This window comes from Rhinolophus sinicus, linkage group LG06, assembly GCF_036562045.2.
Source record: "Rhinolophus sinicus isolate RSC01 linkage group LG06, ASM3656204v1, whole genome shotgun sequence".
NCBI lineage: Eukaryota > Metazoa > Chordata > Mammalia > Chiroptera > Rhinolophidae > Rhinolophus > Rhinolophus sinicus.
This window is the reverse complement of record NC_133756.1, coordinates 116,314,659-116,337,396: the sequence shown is the minus strand read 5'-3', so window position 1 is coordinate 116,337,396 and position 22,738 is coordinate 116,314,659. Positions and strand designations below refer to the sequence as shown.

At 37.7% G+C, this 22,738-nt stretch overlaps 1 protein-coding gene across 1 annotated transcript in view; it reads right to left on the bottom strand.

The window, feature by feature from the left end:
• The window catches only part of INTS4 (integrator complex subunit 4), a 93,291-nt gene extending 70,883 nt beyond the window's left edge, over positions 1-22,408 (bottom strand). Inside the window, exons 1-4 of the mRNA XM_019726396.2 lie at positions 22,126-22,408; positions 18,735-18,929; positions 7,819-7,936; positions 2,134-2,240 (exon numbers count right to left, since the gene is read on the bottom strand). Coding sequence (XP_019581955.2) covers positions 2,134-2,240; positions 7,819-7,936; positions 18,735-18,929; positions 22,126-22,179 — 474 coding nt within the window. The 5' untranslated portion in view covers positions 22,180-22,408. The remainder of the gene's footprint in view (positions 1-2,133; positions 2,241-7,818; positions 7,937-18,734; positions 18,930-22,125) is intronic.
• Between the last annotated feature and the right edge of the window lie 330 nt (positions 22,409-22,738).

The window sequence follows — 22,738 nt, the reverse complement described above, 5'->3', positions numbered from 1 at the left end:
CATTATCTATATAGGAACATGTTTAATTTTCACATATTTGTGGTTTCCCAAATTTCTGTTACTGATTTCATTCCATTATGATTAGAGAACACACTTTGTATTATTTCTATCAAAAGGGTGAATGTTATTACATGCGAATCACATCTCAAGGCACAATGTATGATAAAAATCACAGACAAAATGTCATTAAGCAATAGATATAGTAACTGTGGTTATCAATCATAGACAGTCTTTATTTACTGGAGTCTGCAAACCCTTGTGACAGGTCTGCTATTTCCAGATTTTTGTTTATTTGTTTACCCTATTATTAGCCTGTACAAATGGTGAAGAAACACACAAAAACCCCATATAAGAAACTGGCAAGGAACATGAAAAGTTCATTCTCAAGAGAGGAAACACAAATGAAGAACAAATATGAAGCCTCACCAGTAATCTTTTAAAAAGGAAATTTTGAAAAATGAAACACTATTTTCCTCCTACCAAATGAACAGGGTAACTTTAGTTTTTAAACATTAATATCCAATTCTAGAATGCTACAGGGAATTAGGCACTCTCATACACTGCTGGTGGGCATATAAGCTGGAATACTTTGGAAAACAATTTGGCAAAAAGTATCACGATCCTTAAAAAAAATCTAAATGCTTTTAACTAGTAATTGTACTTGTAACAATCTACGTTTAGTAAATAACTCTAAATATAGAAAATATTTTAGACTGACTAATAATATTTACTGCAATATTATTTATAATTTAAAAATGGTTACAATATAAATTTCCAATAATAAGAGAATGGGTGGGTAAACTATAGTTTAATTATTGGACAAAATATGCATCCATTAAAAATGTTTATAAAACATTCACAATATAAGAAAAATACTTCTGTTATGTTAGTGAAAAAGCAAAATTGTATATATAGAATATGATTACAGCTATGTATGTAAAAAAACATAGCAAACAATCTGTACATAGGAGAAAATCAGAAAGTAATATATCAAAAGACTAATACCTGTCACTTTTAGGTACTGAATTATGAATGTAGTTTTGCAGTTTCTTTATTTATACTTTTCATTATCTTTCCAAAGTTTCTGAGTATAAATTTTTGTAATAAAAAGTCTATTTAAATCAAATTTAAGAAACTGCCACTTCAAGCATTAACAATCCACTTAGTACAACACCTCTCTCACCAGCACGACCTCACAGATATAAATATTCTCTCACCTGGGAGATACATTTATTCTCTCATATACATAATCCCTAGTGTTTTCCACTTAAGCTCTTAATATTATACTTGTCAAAGTGTTTTGTGTTTGGCTGTTGTTACTGCTTATTAAAATAACTGGAACACTATTTCCTGGGGCTCAGAAAGAGCATTCTAATTTTACAATTAAAACATACTTGTTTTCTTATAACCTCAAAATCAACTTATCCCAAAGATTAAAAGTAAACCAATTCTACCAGGTTTAGGAGCCGCTGTTATGTACAAAAGGCAGCTAATTAAAAGTTCCAAATTAAATCAAAAGACACAACTAATGTGCATGTATTTCTTTGACAATCAGAAAAAATTAACTGAAAAACAATTTTCCCAAAACACTTGTTTGCATCTAGCTGGACTGTTTATTGAGGCCACAAAGCATAAGAAAAAGAACATGGGCTGTGGAATCAGAGAAACCCTGGTTCTGCAACTTCCTTGCTGTGAAAACTTGGACAAGTGAAACTCTCTAAACCTCAATTCCCACGTTTGTAAACAGGGATAACAGAACTTACGTAAAGGACTGTGAGGAACAAATGAAAAACTGGATACAAGGTAGGTACCACAATAAGCAGAGTGCTGTATTAGGCACAGTATACAGGGCAGCTACTATATAATTATTTTCATTTCTTTTGGGAGGATGAGGAAGTTCATTTTATAATAAATTACTCAACTTTATTCCTAATCCAACATCAAGAAACACACAAACAAAAAAAGGAGACAGCTCTTAAAACCATTAGGAGTCCCTGGCAATTCTCAGTTACACACAGATTTACAGCGTAGATCTAAGCAGATCTTACAGCTCATACCACCTCTCCAGATACTGCAAAGCTGTGCAAGAAAGAAGCAACCCAGTATAATGGTGTTGAACCATTATACTCTTACCTTGCAGGCTACATCAACTAATCGCATCTGCATAGCTTGATTGTCTGGGAGTTTTGTGCCAATTGCCAGCAAAGTGTCCAACAGTTGAGCTAGAACTTGATGAGATTCTAAAAAGGAAGACAGAAAGTTGTCTTGGGTAATTTCAAAAGATCACTACAGAAACTAAATTAACTTGGGTAAAGAATGTAGTTTTTGTCAGCTAAGTTCTACTATTCGATCCTGACTCCCCTCAACTAAAAGCTAAGTTCCTACAGGGATCAGATCTAAAAGTTGGAGTCCTCTACAGGTTGGCCATCGTGCTCGAAAATGTTTAGTGCTTGGTAATTCAAGGGCTTTTCATTGCCTTCAAGATAAAGTCCAAATTCCTTAGCCCGGCATGCATGCATGTATACACACATACATACATACACACATACATACCAGGCCCTCGAAGGTGTTTAGCTCTGCCTATCTTTCTAGCCTCATCTCTTTCAAGTCTCCTCAATACCCTTTTTCCCAATTACTTATGATTTCATGTCCCCTATCTTTGCTCAGGCCAACTTCCCTACCTAAATGACTTCACCCACACCCAACTCCATTCTCAATCCCACTCCCCAGGGAGCAACTACTAATCTTGAAGTGTGAAGCTCCTGTATGAAGCTTTTCCTTCTTCCCCTAGAATTGATCATTTCCTGCATTATGCTTCCACTGTACCCTCTACATCAGCTACAACACTTTACTACACGCCTTTATTTTTGTATCAGACTAAGCCAGGAAACCAAAAGATCCTTGAGAGCAAAGACTGTGTTTTATTCACGTGCGTGTTCTTAGACTCTAGTACAGCTCATTATATGCTCAATGAATGTTTAATACATGGGCAAACAGCCAAATTCAAATAAATTAATATCAATCATCTTAACCAGATTCTCTTCTTTGTCTAAATTCTCTTCTTTGTTGCAAAATGTATTTCTTATAATGCTGGTGGTATACAAGAAGATGTTAGGTGGCATTCAGATAATCATTTTTATTTTATTAACCATGAATATACTTTCATATATGTAATAAAAATTGCAGTTCCTACATATCAACGTCACATAACACTCATCTCCTTTTAACCTTAATAATATAAAGAGCCTCTTTAGTTTTATTTAACTAAAAAAAAAAACTGTCCAATTATGAAAAACATTAAGTAAACCATAGTATAGATATGAAACAAATGTCAAAAATGATATACATGATATATAAATGACTAAAGCTCATAAAACAGTAGTCAAATCACTTCTTAGTAAGACTTACAGTTAAACATAGTAAATTGAACACATCTGTTTATCACTATTCTTTCCTAAAACCTCGTTAATATACGAATAGAGAAATTTAAAAGGTATAAACCTACAAGTACAAAGAAAACAAGAGAATAAAGGTAGGTAGATGAGAAAAGTCAATAAATGTTCCAAAGGTAGAAAGCAGATTGAAAAACTCTTCGGTAAAACTGAGAAATGTAGTACTACATGACTACTGAGAAGGAAGTCACTATAAAGCAAAAGAATTCTAGCCATGACATCCCAGAAAGATTCAGGAATTGGAGAGTTTTTCTAAAAATTAAAAACCCAAAACACAGGGATAAGGCAGGGGTTTGAGGCCTCCGTAAGTAGTTGGACCCCTGCCTCCTTCCCTATCCTACAGAGCCAAGTGACCACTGAAATAGGAGGTTTAGTCCATATAGAAAATGAACCAGAAAGGGCAAAATTTGGGGAATACCAGTGAGGACAGGGAAGAGACATCATGAAAAAGAGATGAGAAGATAATCAAGGTACAGATAATCAGACACTCCCTCCTTCTCCCCTTCAGCTACTTTGGCTCCAAATACATCATGGTAGCCAGTCATTTCTCTGACTTCCTAGCAGGTGAGTCATGAACTTACAACTGGAAAAACTGATGGGCCCCACAGAAAAACACCAAAAGTCACTGAAAAGTTCTCCAAAGACACAGAGGATCCTCCTAGAGTGGAGGCTACCAGTTGACATGCCCCGTCCCTTCGCATAGAACTACCAATCAGCTTTTTAGTGCCTCTTTTTTTTTCATTAGCTCAGTTTTATTATCTGCAGTAAGCAATATTTAAACACCAATCAAAACAAGTGGGCAGAGAGCGCTCTAGGGCCAGTACAGGCAAACAAGCAGTCCCCTGAAATAAAGTGGCAACTACTGCAAAAATCATGGCACGAGGGAAGGATGTTTAGTAACTCAAATTTAAATGCAAGGCTAAGGTTCAAGAAAAGTCTCTAATGTGAAGATGCACCAGAGAGAAAAGAAGATACTGAGAGGTAATAGAAGAGAGGTTAAAAAATCTCCACCAGCACCACCACACCAACCTGTATTATTCCTTCAAAAATGATTCCGCATAACATCATGAAAAGGTAGCTAAACCTTTTGAAGATTAACTCTTGCCTCTGGTAAATCACAAATCTAAACTAAATCTTAAGCCCCAGTCTCTCTCCTGACGTCCTGACCTACACTACAACTGCAAGTTGGATGGACATCTCCACCTGGATAATAAACGAATCCTCAAAATCGCTATACCAGCTAGTTCATCAAACTAAATTCCTCAGAGACACCAAAGTATCTTTCTAAAAGCAGACTTCATCATTTCATGCCCTTGCTCAAAAAAACTTTACATGGCTCCACTGCCTTCCAAATAACCTTCACAATCCTTAGCTACCTAGCCTTCGGCTTCAAAGCATTTTACCATTGGTTTTCTTCCTAAAGCCCCTTAATCCCTGCTGATCTCTCACAAAACAATTCAGTTCTTCAACTATTTCTTGTGCTTTCCAACTTCTCTAACTTTATCATAATGTTCCTTCTTGGCACTCTTCCCCATCTCTGCCTTTCCAAATCCATCTCCTTACTAAGCCTTTCTGGATCCCACCAGTCAGCACTGGTCTCTCTCTCCTCTGCTCCCACAGTATTCTGATTATGCCTCTTCTAAAGCAAGCTTTGTGTTCTCATTAGTGGTGCAAAATGTACAAGAGACGCAGACATACATAACGCCCTTGAAGTGCTTAGCCTCATGCTTTCCTATGAGTCACAGAACTCATACATCTGATGAACTGAACGGAAAAACTTTTGGTTCAGTGTGGACCACACTCTTTGAAAGTGCACACGAAACTGACAACCATGAGGCTTTTACTTCTAAGTCTGTGGCTGAAATCTAAGCCACAAATACTAGAGTCATTCTAGCAGTCCCTCTATCTCTCTGGAGTTTATTTTCCTCAGCTATGAAACAAAAGGCTTGAACTAGATGATCTTTGTGGTCCCTTCCAGTTCTATCTTCTATGAATCTAGGTAGGTCAGGAACTGGAAATTGGGAAGAGACCTAGATCAAATCTCTTAGAGACACTTGAGAGACAGAATTAGAACACTAAACAAAAAATAGAGTAGCTAGGGCCGCCCGGTGGCTCAGGCAGTTAGAGCTCCATGCTCCTAACTCCAAAGGCTGCTGGTTCGATTCCCACATGGGTCAGTGGGCTCTCAACCACAAGGTTGCCGGTTCGACTCCCGCAAGGGATGGTGTGCTGTGCCCCCTGCAACTAGTAACGACAACTGGACCTGGAGCTGAGCTGCGCCCTCCACAACTAAGACTGAAAGGACAACAACTTGACTTGGAAAAAAGGCCTGAAAGTACACACTATTCCCCAATGAAGTCCTGTTCCCCTTCCCCAATTAAAAAAAAAAAATCTTAAAAAATAAAATAAAATAAAGTAGCTATTTCTATGCATCCTGCGTAATTTGAGTCTCTTTCTTTTAAAGCCTAGAATGACATATGCAGCAAAATCAACTCTCTCATAATGTTTCTATTTTGGAGATAAAGTGTTTCAGTTAAACCACAATCTGTAAGAAAGAGTACTGCACTAAGTTCTCAGTTCTGCCACTACTTAGCTAAACTCATCTCATCTCTCTGGGACTTAGTTTCTATCATCTGCAAAATGAAGGATTTAAGCAAGATGATCTACGTAATACCATTTATAACTAAAAAAGTCTATGGCACTGTGAAATTCTCAATCTTAAAGTATGAAATATTTCCATGTATACAGCTAGCTACTGTAAGAACTTTTCATGGGAGAAAAGATACTTCAATACTGAGGCAATATAATTGTCTTGGTGCTTTTAAAAGAAATGGATTTTTCTTTGCCCCTGTGTGTAAAAAAAAAATTAGAAACATGCTACTGTACCTGTTGACATTCAATATATTATCAACACTATAAATATTATGAAGGTAATGTAGAAACATGGAAAAAACTGTATGTAAAGTGAGAATAGAAAATAGTACATTCTATAAGTACAACCACATAAAATGCATGTAAGTAAAAGGTAATATGTAAAACATTATTTTATGGAAGCAGTAGGACATTTTTTTTTCTTTAACGTGATTCTATTGGCATTACAAAAAACCAGATTCCGCTCTCGAAAAAATTTATAAAAAGATACTTTTATTGTTTCCTGTGAATTGAAAGTCTTGGGTTGAAATTCAATACAAGCACAATTTTAATATGAAGTTGTTTCTAACAAATTTTTTTTTAAATTCATAACTTCAGCCAATGGGCCACATCTGTAAGATATTTATTATCCTTAAACAGTTGTACAACACATATATTTAGATTGTCTGAGTTCAGTGGCCCTTTATTACTCTCATAACCTCTTAAGTTTAAAGAATAAATGTTGTCCAATATTTAAATAGTCACATTTGTTTATATAACATATACCCCAAAATGAAATAAAACTATTCTTTGAAAGAACAACTAATTCAAACAAATTATAATATTTTCAGAAACAGCAACAAAGGGTTTCTTTTTATTTAATTTTTTAAAAATAAATACTAAGGCAGGTGAGGCATTAACTCTACAACAGAATCTTGTACACAAATAAAGCTAGATAAATCATTTAAAAAACCTAAAAGGTGAAGTAGTTTTCTGTCTCACCTAAACACTGAAAAATAATGTTAGTGGGCATCAACAAGGAACAAATAGAAAAAGTAATAACATGTGAGACCTGGGGGATGTCACTTTTACAGGAACTAAATTGTGAGGGACCACGTGAGCAGGACAGCACCCCTCGTGCTTTCTGAGTTAGTGTACACAGTCGACAAAACACCACCTGTCACATACTATGTGACCTTCAACAAGTTAGTCAATGTCTCTGAACTTCAGTTTCCCCATCCACATCAGCATCTGTCTTACAGCATATGTAACCACCTTAAGTACAGTGGTACCTCGGTTTTCGAACATCTCCGTTGACGAACATTTCAGTTTATGAATGCCGTAAATTTTATGGATCTATGGTATCATCAGATAGTAAAATTCATGCTAAATTAGAAGTTTTAGGGGTTGATTTTAAAGGTCTGGAATGGATTAATCCATTTTAATTACTTTGTCTGGGGAAACCGTGCCTCAGTTTTCGAACATTTCAGAACTCGAATGGTCTTCCGGAACAAATTACGTTCGAAATCCGAGGTACCACTGTATATGCTACTTGGTAGAGATCAATAAATGATAGCTATTAAGGAACAAAACCATATTTTAACTCTAATGTAAATATATGTTCATAGTTTTATTGATTCATCCTTAAATTCCTTTTCAATATCAACACTCAAAATTTTGTTTTAAATTCTATGCAAAAGGAACTAAAGATTTCTGTTCTGATTGTACAACTTACTTTCATTCTGCAGGATGTTAATAGCATCATCCATAATACAATCTGGTGAAAATCCTGCAGTCTTTGACAATAAACCCAATAATGATGCAATTTTCAGTCTCACAGATGGATCATTCTCCTGAAACAAAAGAAGTGGTTGTTACCGTGATGTTCTAAGTCTCAGCTAACCAACAAATAGGAACATGGGAAACTAAAACATCTCAAAAGAGATTCAATGATCCAAGCATTCCAAGGCTTTTTTTCTGAAAAATTAACTTGATATACTTCAGGGGAGAGAGCTTTCTCAATCAGTATGTTACCCCCAAATACTGGAAAGTGAGTGGGAACTTTTTTATGCCTTGCTGATGCCATTCACTTCTAACCAGAAATGTGTTTCTGAGGTTAAAAGAACGTTTCCTCCACTGTGTAGTCACATTAAACACGAGTTGCATTACCAACACTGACAGCGCTGGTCACCCAATGTTGCTGCTCTTGGAGTCTCTGGAAGTTGGGTGCTGCAGCTATCACCAGTAAAACATCTTGCACTTTCCTCGTTTTGTGGATCACCAGATCCTGATTAGAAGTTTGGGCAGGGGAGTCTAATGAGCTGGGTCTATGTCTTGCACCTGGCTCCAGGTGCAAGGTAGACAGACTAAGAAATGAGCAGTCTGGCTGTTTTACCTTCGATACTGGGAGGTGGTCTCTAATTTGCACGCAAATTCCTATGGTGAGAAATTTCCCCAAAGACGAAAAGGACCATGTCTTTTGTTCATCACCATTTCTCCAGTATGTAACACAACACCCTAAGTTTCTAAGGAGGTCACTGAGCACAGCAAGGAGGCCTCAAGTCGGGGAAGGAGCAAGAGATACGGAGTCAGAAGACCTAGAATCCTGACACACCACTTACCATGCATATATAAACTTGGAAAAGTCATTTTCTTAGAAATATAACCTTAAGCTATGGGGTATAATAAAAAGGGAAAAGGCTTTGAAATTGGCCAAGATCAAATCAGCAATTTAGAAGATAAGGTAGCAGACAACACCCAATCAGAACAGCAAAAAGAAAAAAGAATCTAAAAAAATGAGGAGAGTTTAAGGGACCTCTGGGACAACATCAAGCGTAACAACATTCGCATCTCTCTCTTCTCCTCACCAGAAGGAAGAGAGAGAGCGCAAGGAATTGAAAACCTATTTGAAGAAATAATGACTGAAAACTTCCCTAACCTGGCAAAGGAAATAGACCTACAAGCCTAGGAAGCAGAAAGAGTCCCAAACAAGATGAACCCAAAGAGGTCCACACCAAACACATCATAATTAAAATGACAAAGGTTAAAGACAAAGAAAGAATCTTAAAACCAGCAAGAGAAACACAGTTAGTTACCTACAAGGGAGCTCCCATAAGACTTGCTGCTGATTTCTCAACTTTGCAGGCCGGAAAGGATTGGCAGAAAATATTCAAAGTGATGAAAAACAAGGATCTACAACCAAGATTACTCTACCCAGAAAAGCTATCATTTGAAATCAAAGGACAGGTAAACAGCTTCCCAGACAAGAAAAAGCTCAAGGAATTCATCACCACCAATCTAGTATTACAAGAAATGTTCGAGGGACTTCTTTAAGAAGAAGAAAACAAAGAAAATAATAAATATGAATAATAAAATGGCAATAACTACCTAGGTATGTATGTAGTATGTATACATATATACATATATGTTTATGTGTGTATATAAATTTGTGTGTGTATTTGAAGGTATTAGAAAATTAAAAGACAAATGAAGAGTATCGTGAGGAAGGTCACAAACCCAAGAAGTTTCACCTAGAGTTTGGGGCTGCTTTTTCTTGAGGGTCATGCCAACTAGGGGAGGTGAAAATATGGATGGATGATAGGCAAAGTAAACAGTGCTTCTGACAGCAAGCGAGGCCGGGGGCAAGGACTAGAGTGTAAGGCTGAGGGTAGGAGGGGGAGCAGAGGCAGCCTAATAAACCCTATCCATCACTTTGGATTGGGACCACAAAAGGCTACAACAATATGAGTAAGAGTGAAATAAAAATACACAGACTTTGGTAAGGACTAAAGCTCAGCTTCGAATCATCTCAGTCCTGAAATAAGAAGGTTTTCCTGGATCACTAGGTAGAAACAAATCCTCTCTGGAAAAAATTAAGTCATCCTAATCCTTAATTTATTTTTACAAACAATTTTGGAAATACACTGTCTAATACCATAAGAAATAAGGCACAGTAGACATCAGATAACATGAATAGAAATGGTAATATATACCTATGGGGACTCTATAGATTGGAGTTATCAGACAAAAACTTTAAAATAATTCTGCTCATTATGTTCAAAGAGATAAAAGACAAAATTGAGGATTTCATCAGAGAAGTAGAACTTAAAAAAAAAGAGGAAATGGGAGCGTCTGGGTGGCTCAGTTGGTTAGAGCGCGAGCTCTGAACAACAGGGTTGCAGGTTCAATTCCCTCATGGGCCAGTGAGCTGCGCCCTCCACACTAGATTGAAGACAATGAGCTGCCGCTGAGTTTCAGAAGGGCGAACGGATGGCTCAGTTGGTTAGAGCGAGCTCTGAACAACAGGGTTGCAGGTTCAATTCCCTCATGGGCCAGTGAGCTGCGCCCTCCACACTAGATTGAAGACAATGAGCTGCCGCTGAGTTTCAGAAGGGCGAACGGATGGCTCAGTTGGTTAGAGCGCAAGCTCTCAACAACAAGGTTGCCGGTTCAATTCCCGCATGGGATGGTGGGCTGCGCCCCCTGCAACTAAGATTGAAAACAGCGACTGGACTTGGAACTGAGCTGCGTCCTCCACAACTAGACTGAAGGACGACTCGGAGCTGATGGGCCCTGGAAAAACACACTGTTCCCCAATATTCCCCTATTTTTTAAAAAAGTTAATTACAGAAATGATAAAAAGCAAGAAATGAAATTAAGAACCAAAGGACAGTTTTAACAGCAGATTAGACAAGGTGAAGCGAGAATTAGTGAACTAAAAGATAGGTCCAGAATGAAGCACAAGGAGGCCAAAGAAGAAAAATTCAGAAGAGAAGGTAGCAGAATAAAATGAGATGGTTTATCATACATGTGACTGGACTCCTCAAAGAAGAGTGAGATAAGACAACGGAAAATTTGAATAATAGCCAAGAACCTCTCTGATGAAAAGTACCAAGTCGTAGATAATAAAACAAACACTATGGACCCCAAAGTGGATGAATGAAAAGAAATCCACATGTAGACACATGACAGAAAAAGTGCTGAAAACCATACCAAGCAAAACTACTAAATGCAACCAAAGAAAAAGAAACATTACTCCTCAAAAGGATCAGTAAACTGACATCTGACTTCTCAACAAAAACAATGGAAGACAAAAGACATTACAACATATTTAAATACTAAAAGAAAATAACAGCCAATTTAAAATTCTATATGCAGCAAAAACACCCTTCAAGAGTGGAAGTAAAATAAAACTTCTATACAAACAAACAAAGAATTTGTCATCAGTAAACTCACAATGAAAGAAAATATCAGAGGTATTCTTCAGCCAAAAAGAAAATTATCCCATATGAACAGTCACAGTTGCAAGAAGGAAAGAAAACCAATGATAAACACATAAATGTGTAGGTAAATCTAAATGAATATTGTCTGTATAAAATAAGAATAACAATATCTTCTAGAGCAAAAAATGATAAATTATACAATTACATTCACATGTAAGTCAGGAAGGTGGATAAATGGAGTTAAAGTCCTCATACTGTCCTAAATGGTAGAAGTACCATTTAATGTTTGACTTTGATAAGGCAAGAACTCATTTTGTAATATCTAGGCTAACCAGTAAAAGAAGTGTAAAAGAATGTATAACTCCCAAGCTAATAAGGAGGAATAGAGGAGAGAATTTAAAAAAAAGAATTAATTCAAAAGATGGCTAGAGGGGCAGCCGGATGGCTCATTGGTTAGAGTGCAAGCTCTGAACAACTGGGTTGCCAGTTCGATTCCCACATGGGCCAGTGAGCTGTGCCCTCCACAAATAGATTGAAGGACAATGACTTGGAGCTGATGGGCCCTGGAGAAACACACTGTTCCCCAACATTCCCTAATAAAATTTTTTTTAAAAATTAAAAAAAAAAAAAAAAAAAAGATGGCAAGAAACGAGAGAAAAAAACACTGATCAGGTAAGACAAACAGAAAGCATTTAATAAGAGGGTAGATTTAAACCCACGTATATCAGTAACTGTATTAAATCTAATGAGTAACTTCTCCAGTTAAAATAGACTGTCAGATTAGATTTTTTTTTTTAAACTAACTGCATGTTTTTTACATGGGTCATATCTAAAACAAAAAGCTATAAAAAAGATGAAAATTAAAGGCAAAACTAGATATACCCTGTAAACCTTAATCAAAAGATAGCTAGTATCATATTAATATGAAAGAAGTCATTATTTGTTCATGATTATGAAATATCCAAAATGATCTACATATAACTTATTAAAATTATTAAATAACCATAGCAAGATTTTTTTATATAAGATTTAATAAATAATAATCAACTGCATTTCTGAATCAGCTATGTACTGTTGGAAAATAAAAATTTTTAAATGTATCATTTACAATAACAAAATATTAAATATGTAGGAATAATTAACAGAAAGATGTATAAAACCTCTCTGCAGAAAACAATAAAACAGTATTAAAATAATAGGAGCATATCAGGTTCATGAATTGGGAGACTCAAAACTGTAAAATGTCAATCCCCAAAACCATCTACAATATAGAGTTAATATAACTGTAATCAAAATCCTAACAAGATTTTGGGGGGTGGCAGAGTTTCACAACCTTATTTCAAAATTTATAAAGAAATGAAAAGATCAAGAATAAACAAGATAGGGGTGGCCGGATGGCTCAGTTGGTTAGAGCGTGAGCTCTGAACAACAGGGTTGCCGGTTCGATTCCCACATGGGCCAGTGAGCTGCACCCGCTACAACTAAGATTGAAAACAGCAACTGGGCGCTAACTCTGGGTGGTGAACACAAAATGTGATCTATTGATGATGTAATACAGAATTGTACACCTGAAATCTATGTAACTTTACTAACAATTATCACCCCAATAAACTTTAAATAAATAAATAAACAAATAAAAAGATAAAGGGAAAAAAAAGAAAACGGCGATTGGACGGAGCTCAGCTGCACCCTCCACAACTAGATTGAAGGACAATGACTGATGGGTCCTGGAAAAACACATCGTTCCCCAATATTCCCCAATAAAAAATTTAAAAATAAAAAACTCTAAAAAAAAATTAAGAGACTGAAAAAGATGATACCTACAACAAATATAACCATGAAAGAATTTGAACCCAGAATATAAAGAATCCCACTAAGCAATAAAGAAACAAATAGTAAAAATAGGCAAGAGACATAAATCGGCATTAACCAAAAGGATACACAAACGGCCAATTAAACATAGTAAGGCTGTTCCACTTCATTAGTAATCGGAGGAATGCAAATTAAGGCCACAATGACACATCCATAGGAACCATCAAAATGAAAAGGGAGGAACTGACAATTCCAACTGTTGGCAAGTATGTAAATTGGTACTACCACTTTAGAAAATAGTTGGCTCAGTAATTCCACTCCAAGGTATATACTACACAGATATACAAGCCATACATACCAAAAGACTTGTACAAAAATGTTCATGGCCGTATTTCTTATAATAGCTAAATACTGGAGACAGCCTAAATGTCCATCAATAACAATGGATAAATAAATTATGGTATATTCATACAATGAAATCTTATACTGTGGTAAAAATGAATGAACTGTAGCTACAATCAATATGAATGAATCTCACAAACAGAATTTTGAGCAAAAGCCCACATAAAAAGACATACTGTATTCTCTAATTATATGAAGTTTAAAAAAAAAGATAAAAATAAATGGTTGTGTTTAGAGATGCAGGTTTAAATGGTTAAAAAAGTAAAAGGGAAGTTATTACCCTTTGTCTTTGGGAAAGGAGGGAAAAATAATTAGAAGGGGGTTTGAGGGGGTCTATGGGATACTGATAATATTCCATTTCTTTTTTTATTGGGGAACAGTGTGTTTCTCCAGGGCCCATCAGCTCCAAGTCAAGTCGTTGTCCTTCAATCCAGCTGTGAAGGGCGCAGCTCAGCTCCAAGTCCACCATTTCTTGACATGAATGGTAGTTCCATATGGTGTTCATGTTGTGATAAATCCATAGGCTGTATGAGGTTTTCTATGTAGTCTCCTCTATGTGTTACATTTCGTAAGTTTAGTTTTAAAAATATGATAGACACTTGGATGACTGAGGTAACAGTGGAAACAGAAAGGTAGATGGACTCAAGAGAGATTTAGAAGGTAAAATCAACAAGACTTGGTATGGTAGGAAGGGAATGTAGGGAGAGGGAAAGGGACAAAGTATCTTTCTCAGGTTTGACTTAAGGGTCTATATTAATGGTGGTACCATTTCCTGAGAGAAGGTAGACTGGAGGATGAAGGGAGATACAGAATTCAGTTTTGAATAGAAATAAAAGCCAATTCTTTTGTGGACTTCAAATCATTAAAATAACATGATAGAATCAAGTAATTGTCTTTCAGAGACAATGTACTAGTCAAATACCCTAATATTATAGGGAGAAAGGGTAGGAAAAGAGCTACATAGCCTTTCAATAGTCTGGAATGGAGTCACAGACCTTCAAACACAGGGGAGCTGTAGAGAAAGCAGAAGTAGAAAGCCTAGTATATAAGAGAGAGGTAAGAAGGCAAGAATGAGATAAAAAGAAAAAGAGAGTATCTGACCTAGTGACATTCTTTATCCATCTGAATACTTTACTCAAGTTCTACTTTCTGAAATAATCCCCTAGTACCCATTCTACTGACAACACATAAATCACCTCCTTCACATCTAAGCTTAAAACAAACTGCCTTCCAGGGAAGCCCTCTCTCATATTAATAACTGCTCTTCTCACCATTAAAACTGGTTCAGGCTTTCGTCACCTTGCTGCAGATTTATCAGTCTTCTAGTCGGTCATCCTAACTCCTGTCTTGCCTTCATCCATCCTCCACCCTCCATACTGTCCCCAGAGGACATGCCTAAAACAAAAACCCACAGGTAGAACACAAGACCCTTCAGGATCAGCCCCTTTTCAATTTTTCTGGTCTTCTCTCTTAGAAAGCTCTCAACCTAAAATCTATGCCAGCCAAACCGCTCGCATTTCTCCTAATGTGACAGGCTATTTCACATCTCCATGCCTTTGCTCACAACTGAATGCCTTTCCTCCTGTTTTCCAACTGGCCAAAATCTGCATCACTACCACGATATAATGCCTTTCTAGACCTCTGCTCCCAAGTTGAATTAAATATCCTCTTCTTTAAGGTCACATCATGACCTGTCCCAGATTTCAGAGCACCTATAACATTGTATTATTCTTATCCATTTACTGTCTCTACCCAACTAGACTCAGATCATGGATCATCTATTCATTTCTGTGTCACCAACATGAAGCAAAAGGCCTAGCACAAGTCGTATTCAGAACACTGTGAGCGAATAAAAAAACTGAACAAATGAGTAACTTTAGCCCCTACTATCTATATACTGTGTCTACTATTTGGTCTCCCAATTATACTTCTAGCCCCTAAGGGACAAGAAACACGTCTCGTAGTTCTGCATCTTCCACAGCAATGAGCACAGCAGTGTAAGTGAAGAACCCTTCGTGGGAAAAAAGTTCACATACTGATGCCTGTCCACAGAAAGACTTGGAGAAGAAAAGCAAGAAGGCAAAGAAGTTTATCTACTAAACTGCCAGATACCACATTTCTGGAGAAAATAGAAGAGTAAAAAACACCATGGTCATCAACCTAGAGCTGGACCCGTTTGGCACCCCTCCTCATCTCCTGTGGGGCCAGAATCTGCTAGACTAATGTAAGCAGCATGGACTGGTTAAAGAGCTTGGAGTCTGACAACAGAACACCTAAGTTCAATTTTTTTTTTAGGCATGATAATGGTAGTGTAATTATGTTTTTAAAGAGTGTTTATTGTTTAGAGCTATAAACTGAAACTTATGGATAAAATGATCAAGATGCCAGGGATTTGTTTTCACAAGAATCTGGCAGAGAGGGTCAGAGTAGAGGAAGTGGAAATGGCCAGTGAGGTTGGGAATGAAACAAGTTTAGCCATGAAATGATTAACTATTGAAGTTGGGTAATGAGTACATGGGAATGAGTTAATCTATTCTCTCTACCTGTATATGTATTTGAAATGTTCCATAACAAGAAATTGGGGAGAAAATTTAACCCAGATTCAAATCCAGACCCTCTACTTACTTAGCTGGGTGACCCTGAATATTAAATTGCTCTAAGACTAGGTCCTTATATGGAATATAGAAATAACAATATAAAATCTTACATGAGCAAAGAGCTTTGTAAACTCCCACAAGCTATATAAATATTAACTGCTCATAGAAGTATTATTACAGATGATTACTGGTAATAGTTAAATTACATAGTAATAACAATAAGTAGATATTGCTAAAAAAAAAAAAGGGGGGGAGGATAAATAAAAATAGATCACTAATAGACTGAAAACTTCTTGAGAGCAGAAACCCTGATTTCATTCATGTAAAACATGAGGGAAACATTTATTAAGCCCCTACAATGTTTCCCTACCTTTCTAGGCACTGAGACACAGATTAATAGATATGTAATTTCTGAATTTAGGGGTTCAAAGGCTGAAGAAGATAGATACATATGACAAACAATAGCAATACTGAAAGGTAATTAATGTGCTAACGGGGCACCATCCAGTGCCCAGAATGCTGCCTGATATAAATAAGCGTTTTTTAACTGAGTAAAAAAGTGTCACAAATATTTATTATACCACACACACGTTTTAAAAAACAAAGAAAAATCCCTGCTCAAGAGGAGTTTATATTCTAGTACAAGGAAATGGACAAGGAAGATAAATAAATAAATAAATAATACATAATATTGCAAGATAGTAAGTGCTATGAGGAAAACAAAATCAAGGAAGGGGGCTAGGAAGTGCTGGGGTGGGATAGGCAATTTCAATTTCAAATAAAAGGATAAAGGGAAGGCCTTACTGAAAAAGTGATGTTTAAGTAAAGACTCGAATAAAGTGTGGGAAGTAGACATATGAACATCTGAGGGAAGTGTTCCAGGCAAAAGGAAACATAAGTGAAGGAATGTGCTTAGCCAAAAAAAAAAAATGGCAGACCAGATCAGAGGGGAGTGGCAGGAAGAGGGGTTCTAAGCTGAGGGAACAGCATGTGAAAAGACACTGATTTCTGAAAACACACAAGGTCTTTGGGAAACTGCAAGCATTTGGATTAAGCTAGAACATTATATATTTAAAGAAAAGAATCTTTTATGTCATAAAGATACAGTGGTACCTCGGTTTTCGAACGTAATCTGTTCTGGAAAACCGTTCGAGTTCTGAAACGTTCGAAAACAGCCAACAGCTAGGCCTCAGGATCTTGCACTCAGTGGAAGCTGCCTGACATGTTCGACTTCTGAGGCGTGTTTGAAAACCGAAGCATTTACTTCTGGGTTTACGGCATTCGTAAACCGAAATGTTCGTCAAGGGAGATGTTCGAAAACCAAGGTACTACTATATTATGTCATAAAGATTTAAGTATAGTTTATGGACAGAAGAGAGACTGAAGGGAAAAAGATTTTGCAAGGCAGGACTTCAAGACATTATGTTCATCCCAACAGATGCAATATGAAATACAAATCATCTATAAAGTATTCTCAAAATTCTAAAAAATATGCTGAACTTGAATCTAACAAATAGATTTAATTTCCAGTTCATAGTAAATATGGGGATAGAGGTGTAAGTTCACCCCCAAGAAAATAAACAAAATCAGAAAACAAGACATTTTACAAAACAACAGGTCAATGTCACCAAAAACAAAAAATTGTTCTAGATTTTAAAAAGAGCAAATGCCATGTATGGGCACTGTTTGCATTTTGATTTCAACAAATCAACTATAAAAAGATATTTGGGGAACAACGAGAGAAATTTGAATACAGACTAACTGTTAGATGACATTAAGGATTTAGTTTTATTTGCTGTAGTTAGGTGGTTATGTTTTTTAAAAAATCCTTTTTTTAGAGATATTTACTGAACTATTTAAAGAAAAATATTATACTTTAAAAAACAAATAGAGGAAGCCAATTTGGCAAAAGGTTAATAACTTTAATCACAGAGATGGGTATTTGGCAGTTCATTATAGTATTGTCTCTACTTTTTTAGAAGCTTAATAATTTTCATACTAAAATTTAAAATTTTAATTCATCTGTGATTCAAATATTTGAAAATCATTTATTCTTTGACTTCAGATCTCACTTATATAAAAAAACAAAAAAATAAACACATTTTGTGAATTTCATTTTCTGTTTAAACTATTGCCTATACTGAATCATGCATGATGTTTTTCTAACCCATTAAAAATACATGGAGAAATAAAACGTCACTTAGCTGAGAAAAAAGGGGGGGGTGACTATTGCAGTTAGATATTAGGGCCTTGAATTAGGGCAGTGATAGCAGGTTGACAGGACTATATTCCAGAGACAAGTTTGATTAAAGAAAGGTCATGGTTGAAGTTAACGCCTCCTTTTTGCTCCCATTGTACATACTGTAGTCACAGTATCTTCAGCAACACAATCGTTCATAGCATCTTATTGTTTGTATCTGTCTCCATCTAGGCACTACAAGCTTCTGAAGACAGGATTTGGGTCTTTTTGTATCTCTGTATCCACAGTCCCTAGCACACAGGAGACATTCAGTAAAAGACTGCTGAATGAACATCTTCCTTATTTTGCAATATGAACCCATTCTGCAGACATGGTACAACTTACACATACTCCCACCAGGTCCTCAAGACCTTCTTACCTTGTAATAATGTTCCAAGAGAATCCTGACTACTCCCTCCACACTTTCTGCCTCAACAGGCTTCCTGGCAAACTGAAGCAGGTACTGCAAAGCATCTGCTGGGGACGTAGCTTTACACAGATCTATATGGAGAGCTGCAGATTTACTTGGTTTTGTCAGTCGGAGTTTCTTAGCAGTAATTTCCTCCTGTTGTTGCTGCAAGGGGATAAAGAAGATAAGGCATGAAAACCTAACTGAAAACAGAGAGTCTACCCACTTAACTTTATCTCATTTGATGGAAACAGTGTTCCTTTACACCAAATAATGTATTTAGGCAATAGACCTAGTCTTAGGAAAAAGCAGCGCTATGAACTGGAAAAAGAGCACTGGATTGGAGACAAGGCTACGAGTCCCAAGTTTGCTTTTCACTAGCTCCCATGACTTTGGACAAGTCATTTAATATCTCCAGGTCTCATTTTCTTTCTTTGTAAAGTAGGTCCATTAACATTTTGTTCTGCCTATCTCTTAGAATTGTTGTAGCTTTAGGGTTAAGAGGACACACAGACAAAGAATCGGCTCCATTCTTTGCGAGAAATACCAATTCTACAAATATATTCAGGCTGTGCTGTGGCACCCACCAGGCTCAGCTTCCCTCCAGAGAAAAACAGAACTGATGGGAACTGTCTGCAGCTTACACTGAGGAAAAAAATCTTTCCCTCACTCCAGATGACTATCTTCCCCCAAATCATTCTGCCTTTATTAAAAAGATGGTCAATGTAGGAAAAAAAATACACTGCCATATGCCTAGCAAACTGTAGCCACTTAATAAATGTTTACTGAATGATTGATCTGGAATGAGGAGTTGTCTCTAAGTTCCAACTCTGCTGCTCTGTTCTGAGTTAGTCATGATTCTCAGTATTATCACCTGTAAAATGGGGATGATGACACCTACCTTTCTCAACCAAGGATTCTCATCTGAACCACAGAACACATAAAATTATTTGAGTAACTATTTCTCTATCCCTGAAAGGTGGTACAGAACTAGAAACATTCTAGGTGCATTTGTTACATATAATGGGTCCCGAAAAGTTCATATACAAGGGAACCTGTCACTCTGGGGTTTAAGTCAGGCCCTAGTGGGTAGGTATAGAGGGGATCACAACATAAGATAAATGTTGTACTCAATAATTTTCCTTAACACTTGACATCATTTTCATATTCTAAGCAATGACCTCCTTACAAATTTACCCTTTTACCGAGAGGAGATTAGGATTATGCTAGACAGCAACATAATATGACATGATAAAAAGACCAGGAGCTCTGAAGTCAGAGGAATTTGGGTTCAATAACCATTTACCCATTTCCATCCTATTCCACACATTCAGTCTTCAGTGTTATCCAGGCTGCAATTAGATCAAAAGCTGGGAAAGATTTTTTCCCTATAGAGTATGTAAAAGGGAGGACAAACCAACATCTGCAATCAATCAACCATCAATGACATTTTAGTGAGCCAGACCCTATGGTCTATCCAGGGGACACAGGGATGAACCCTCAGGCATTATCTCTGCCCTCAAAGAGCCCAGGCTAGTGGGGAAATACGTATACTGGTAATCACAGTAGTAGTACTGAGTGATAAGTAGAAACAGATGAGTACAACAGAGTGCCATAGAAGTAGGGAAGAAACTAAACTCTTGCTCAGGTTTCAGTTGGGTCTTGAAGCAAAAATATAAGTCCACTGGGTGGAGAAGAAAAAGAAAGGGAAGAATGACATCCATTCTATGCAAAAGAGACAATAGGTACCAAAGTTTGGAGAGGTACAAACACATGGCAAGTTGGAGGAGGGATGAGTTGTCTTGAGAAGTGGGAACAACAAAATGTTTCAAAAAAAAATTACACTGCACAACAATGTCAATGTACTTAACACCAGAACTGGTTAAAATGGTAAATTTTATTTATGTATATTTTACCACAATTTAAAAAAAAAGGGGGAGGACGTCAAGGGAAACAAAGCCAGAAAATCCCAGAAAGCAAGCCACAAAAGAGGGAGCTCTGTGAAGATAGATAGCTCTGTGTAAAAGCTATCCTGAATCTTGACTCATTCTAAAAATTCAGAAAACTAATTTCACATTAAAAAGGGCAATAAAAAAGTGTCCAAGTTAAATCTCAAAGTTATTTTAAGCAAAAACAAGAATAAGGCAAACTAACTTCCCTACAGACAATGGGAATGCGCTACAAAGATGTGTCCACAAAACAAAAAAGAAAGGAAGTGATACAGCTGGAGGGTATACTGTCAAATCAAGAAGGGCTGGGAGTTGGGCTGGGGAGTTTTTAGGAAACGGAGCTGCAAAAGTAGGATGACTTGATTTGTCAGTGCAATTATCTCTCTGTAGTATGAATCACATATATGCTGTTCTCTCTCCTACTAGACTGTGAGCTCCTAAAGGACCCTCACGTGTATTGGACACTGTAGCTCAACACCTTTCATCATACCTGATACCTAGTAACCACTCATTCACTCAATAAACTCTTGTTGAAGGAATGAATGAAACGTTTAAGGATCAGTTCCTTCTGGATGGTCTAAGTCCTGCTACTCTACAAGTAGAAGAATTAAGGGTGGTCTGTGGCTCTAAGGATGCTGCTGATCAACTAGCATCAATTGGGGGCTTGTCAGAAATGCAGACTGCCTCACCTCCACTGCCAGACTTACTGCCTACAAGCTACATGTTAATGAGATTCCCCAGGTGATTTGTATACACATAAGTCTAAGAAGCACGACACATGGAATGACTTAGGATCAACCTCTACTTTAGCGACATCGACAAGGAGACACATGGAGAATCACTGAGTGCTCTGCCAAGGGCTCGGCCCACCGGTCCTTAACTCCAATGGAAGAAGGTATTGCCCATCACCAATGGAAGAGTTCTACCCCTATGAAGCTTGTGACCCACGCCTGCTTTGACTGGGTCTTAAGAATTTCTACAGACTCCTCTTCCATCCTGAGAGCTTTGAGTACAACCAACTTGTCCCTGGGAACGTGTGTGTGCGCGTGTGTGTGTGTATCAGGAATTGGGAAGGGCTCTGCCACTAATTGGCTCTCTGTCCTCAACCCCTCCAGAAGCTAAGTCCACATCTGTAAAACGTGGATATTAATGTAACCCGAATAAGATAACGGCTATTTCCGTAAATGGTAAAGCGCTATTTGTTTCTTCTAATAATTAAAAAAAGTATCAAGACTGCACATATTAATCATAACAAGAACAGGGACAAATGAACACGCCCACTAACGTGTAGTCTCAGGGAGCCTATCAAAGTAATCGGCGCTCAACCCAAGTTTATTCCACCAAAGCGCCTGACGTGTATTTCATCTTCCGCTGCCCGGATCGGTCCCAGGACCTTTTCTTCCGGAGCTTACCTGAACCACCTTAGTGAATTCCTCGTACACCCGCTTCTTAAGGTGCGCCGCCATGGCTGCCAGCGGACCTTCTCAGCTTCCGTACTTGACGAGGAAGGCGGGGGAGTGAAGGGAAGGGGGCGGGCTGAAGGAACCCGGAAAACTAGCTCAGGCCGGAGGAACCGGCCACGGTCCCACAAGGCAGTGGGACTCCGAGAAAGAGTGGCCACTTCCGGCTGCTCGACTGCCCCGTCGCGGTACGGCTGGATTTGGCCGCCTACGCCTCGTGAGCCGGTGGAACGGAAACGAGAGCGTAGCGGAGGGGGCGGGGCCTCGGGAGGAGGAGGCGGGACTCAAAGAGTGGGCGAGCCAATGGGAGCTTTCGGAGGTTTGGTGGTGGTCTCAGGGTTCGAGAGACTGGCGCGGAGCAGAGCGGAGGGTGGGACGAAGTACAAGATAAAGGGCGGAGGCGGGGTTGAGCCAGTGCTACAGGTAAAACCCGGAGCTGCGTAACTATCTTGACTCGGGAGGTAACGGAAAGAGGCCGAGCTGACGTTCTCATCATCCTTTGCTGTGTATAGTGTTTGCTGCTCGTAGCTTGCCTGAACTTTCCTTTTGGCCAATCAGTGCTCAA